The sequence below is a fragment of the Miscanthus floridulus genome, chromosome 5 (assembly GCF_019320115.1).
Source record: "Miscanthus floridulus cultivar M001 chromosome 5, ASM1932011v1, whole genome shotgun sequence".
NCBI lineage: Eukaryota > Viridiplantae > Streptophyta > Magnoliopsida > Poales > Poaceae > Miscanthus > Miscanthus floridulus.
In genome coordinates, this window is record NC_089584.1 from 81861591 (window position 1) to 81864875 (window position 3285).

Here is a 3285-nt window from a genome sequence, read left to right on the forward strand (position 1 = left end):
TACTACTACGACTCTAGTGACCATGCCGCGGTGGCGACGTGGCCATGACTACGTATGGTGAGGTACATCATCGAGTCTTCCATTAAACTAAGTATTACCCACTGATCTAAGTACTTTAATTTCTATCAAAGGCTAAAAGTTGATTAGTTAGGCATAAATAATTTTTTTTTTGCTCGAATACGGCAAAGATTTGCGTATTGTAATTAAGAAGAATTTAACCGTACAAGAATCGTCAGCCTGAATATCAAGTATGCCAACCAATTGATATAGAAGTTCCAATACACAAGGATCATCAAGCCTTTGAAATGGTGTATCAAGCACGTACACAAGCTGTAGAGCCACCCTATTCGCTTGGGCTTGTTTGACTTATAAGTCATACTTTTTTAGCCAACGAACAATATTTTTCTCACACCAAATTAGTCAACAGTATTTTCAAGCATGACTTATCAGCCAAACAAGCCCAAGCGAACAGGGCGTAGAGCTGCGACATCAGCTCTTGATGGCATACCCTGATGTACAAATTGTTTTGACACAAGTCATGTTTGATGGCATACCCTTATGTACAATTGTCTTGGCATAACCCATCTCTACCATGGCAGGCAGGAGACGAAGCCAAACCAAACCAAACCAAACAAAAATCCCTTCTTATTTGCTGCTCACGAGTGGCGATTCACCCCATGTGGCCTTGTCCTGCAATCTTATGCGAAAGCAATTGGAAATCAAAGCCTGACCATGGCGGACGATGGCTTTGTTGGGTTCCTACTCTCCCTCCATTTCCACGAGCGAGAAAACCCATTGCTACCGGATGGATAAAAGCTCAACAATTTATTCATCATCATCATCATCGTGAGAAAGCCGTCCGGCTGAAGCACGCGGCGTCACCGAACCCCTGGGGATGCATGCGTGGCGAAGCAGTACTCTGCTCTTTGCTGCTCGGTTTGCCGAGCGGCGACGCCCCACCGGTGTAGAAGCCACTGGGATCAGGTTGTGGCGCGGTGAAATCCTTGATCATCCCGTCCAGCATGGATTGCAGCTCGGCCAAGCTGTACACTGGTTCCTGCACGAGCAGTAAGGAAACAAAAGTGAGTTGTTAATCATCGATGTTGGAGCAGTGCACGGCATTTTGCATCCTGATTAGCATGAACATCAGGTAGCTGCTGTTAGTCTGTTACCTCTCTGCCCACGGTGGCCATGAGCGAGACCATCTCCTGAACGAAGTCGTGAAATCCCTGAAAACCATCAAAGCACAGCGCATCAACGTCAGCAGATTGCCATCTACGGTAATTCCAAATGCGCAGGCAAGCATGGGCGAATAAATTGCAGAATTGCGTACCTCAACATCCTCCTGATCGTCGTCCAGCGGGTCGTACATGCCGGCGTCGTACAGCGCCCTCCTCTTGTCATCCGACAGCACTGCGCGCGACACCAGCAAACAGAGGGGAGGATGGCATGTTGTCAGCGAACGAGATAGGTGCAGTCCAAATGTCCAATGCATCAGCTCAGAATCCACCGAAGACAGGGAGTGGGAGAGGTTGATTTGGATGCTTTACCTTGGTACGCCTCGTGTATCTGCTGGAACCTGCTCTTGGCCTCCTCCGCGAGCGTTGGATCCACGCGGCCGCCGGCGATCTTGTCCGGGTGCCACCTCTGCATCGCCGTCAGAGAAAGCATGTGTCATGCTCTGTTTTCTGACATCCACCGGAGCCAATGCATACCAAAGCGATTGTGTGTCCGATCGCAGGAGTTCGTAGCTAGTACTCACCATGGCGAGGCGGTGGTAGGCGGCGCGGATCTCGGCGGCGGTGGCTCCTGGCTGCACGCCGAGCACCGCGTAGTACGACTGCTGATGATGCGCCTGAGCCTGCGGCTGCATCCTCCTCCCGCTCATCACGCGTGCCGTGCGTCGATTCAAACGGCACTAATCCTCTAGTCTGCCAACCAATCTCTCGATCTCTGGGCGCTTCTAGCTCCTTCCTCTCGCGCGCTGGCGCAAGCTAGAGCATCGACCGCCCCTAGTACGCACTGCAGGTACCCGGGCGGACGCGGTGAATAGATGAATTGATGGAGATGGCGACGACGGAAAGCGGCGGAGGGTGGCACAGCCGCGCAGGAGTGAAAATACCTCGGCGGACAGAGATGGGGAGAAGATAGACGAAGCCTTGCGAAGGGCGGGCGGGAACGACGGAGCCCATAAATATCTTGCGTCCGGAACGTTCTCGAGCGGCCGGAAAAGCCCACCAGCCTGCCGCGTCGTTCCGTGGGCGGGCCGAGATATTTTTGCGCGGTCCACGGTTGTGTGGCTCCCGTGGCCTGTTGTGGGCTCGGCCGGCCGTGGAATCTACACCTACTAGTCAATCCATCACATCACATGAATCTCTACTCTATCTACCCGTCCGTACCCAGCGATGGATGTAGGTTTGGGCAGTGTTGGGCTGCGAAAGAAGGTTTTTTTTTAGTTTTCTCACAACATTTTAGTATAAATAGTGTTTTTCAGCAGCAACAGTAAAAATTTTATCCCAGCCGAACACTGCCTTCCATTGAATGCGTTCTCCTTCTCGTTTCTTTTTTACGTTTTTATTTTATTTTGCAGTCATAAGACGTTTGATACTTTCCACGGCACGCAAGTTATGTTGAGGAAATCAATTTGGCGTCCCTGGTTGACCGCCGCCGTCTCGTGGGCTGCTTACTGTACGCACAGCGACGCATGTTCCGTGACCGTCTAGTCGATATAAGAGCTTTCTTCTGAACATACACGACGCCCGACGAGGGCAGCTGGAGACAGTCGTCTCCTCCTCGTGTCATCCTTGCTTTCCAGGCCGGTCTCGCGCGCTCTGCCTGGGTGTTGCGGCCTGAATGGACGATGACGATGCGGACGATGAGCGCGTGTGCGCAATCATGGAGGCGGACGGGGGACGGCGGAGTGGCCGTTGCCCGCCGCGTCAGCCGGCAGGCGACGCGTACGTGTCCGCTGCACGGCACCTCCTCCCGGCTGACACGCGGCTAGACGGGTTTCAGAATAATGGGAACGGCGACGCGACCGGACCAACCAACCACTTTTTTTAATAATAGTTTTGCCGAATCATCTGGGCGCTTCTCATCTCTCATCTTAAAAAGGTTGATTAGGCCAAAAATATCAGGGGCTGGGCTGGAATCTGCGGCGGTCGCTGCACCGCTGGATTAGGGCTCGACGCTACACATGTGGGGTACGGTACGAATGCTGGTGAGGAGTACATGTTCGAGACAAGTTGTTTTGAGCTATTTTTTTTAAGCTATGGAACAGCGTTT

General features: G+C 52.2%; 1 protein-coding gene across 1 annotated transcript; it reads right to left on the minus strand.

Annotated features, from left to right (window-relative positions):
• Nucleotides 1–515: 515 nt before the first annotated feature.
• On the minus strand, nt 516–2167 carry LOC136452451 (uncharacterized). Its single transcript, XM_066453067.1, has 5 exons — nt 1763–2167; nt 1551–1647; nt 1334–1413; nt 1173–1229; nt 516–1057 (listed from the first exon to the last, which is right to left on the minus strand). The coding sequence occupies exons 1-5, from the start codon at nt 1886–1888 to the stop codon at nt 842–844; spliced, it is 576 nt and encodes a 191-aa protein (XP_066309164.1). The 5' UTR covers nt 1889–2167; the 3' UTR covers nt 516–841.
• Nucleotides 2168–3285: the final 1118 nt, after the last annotated feature.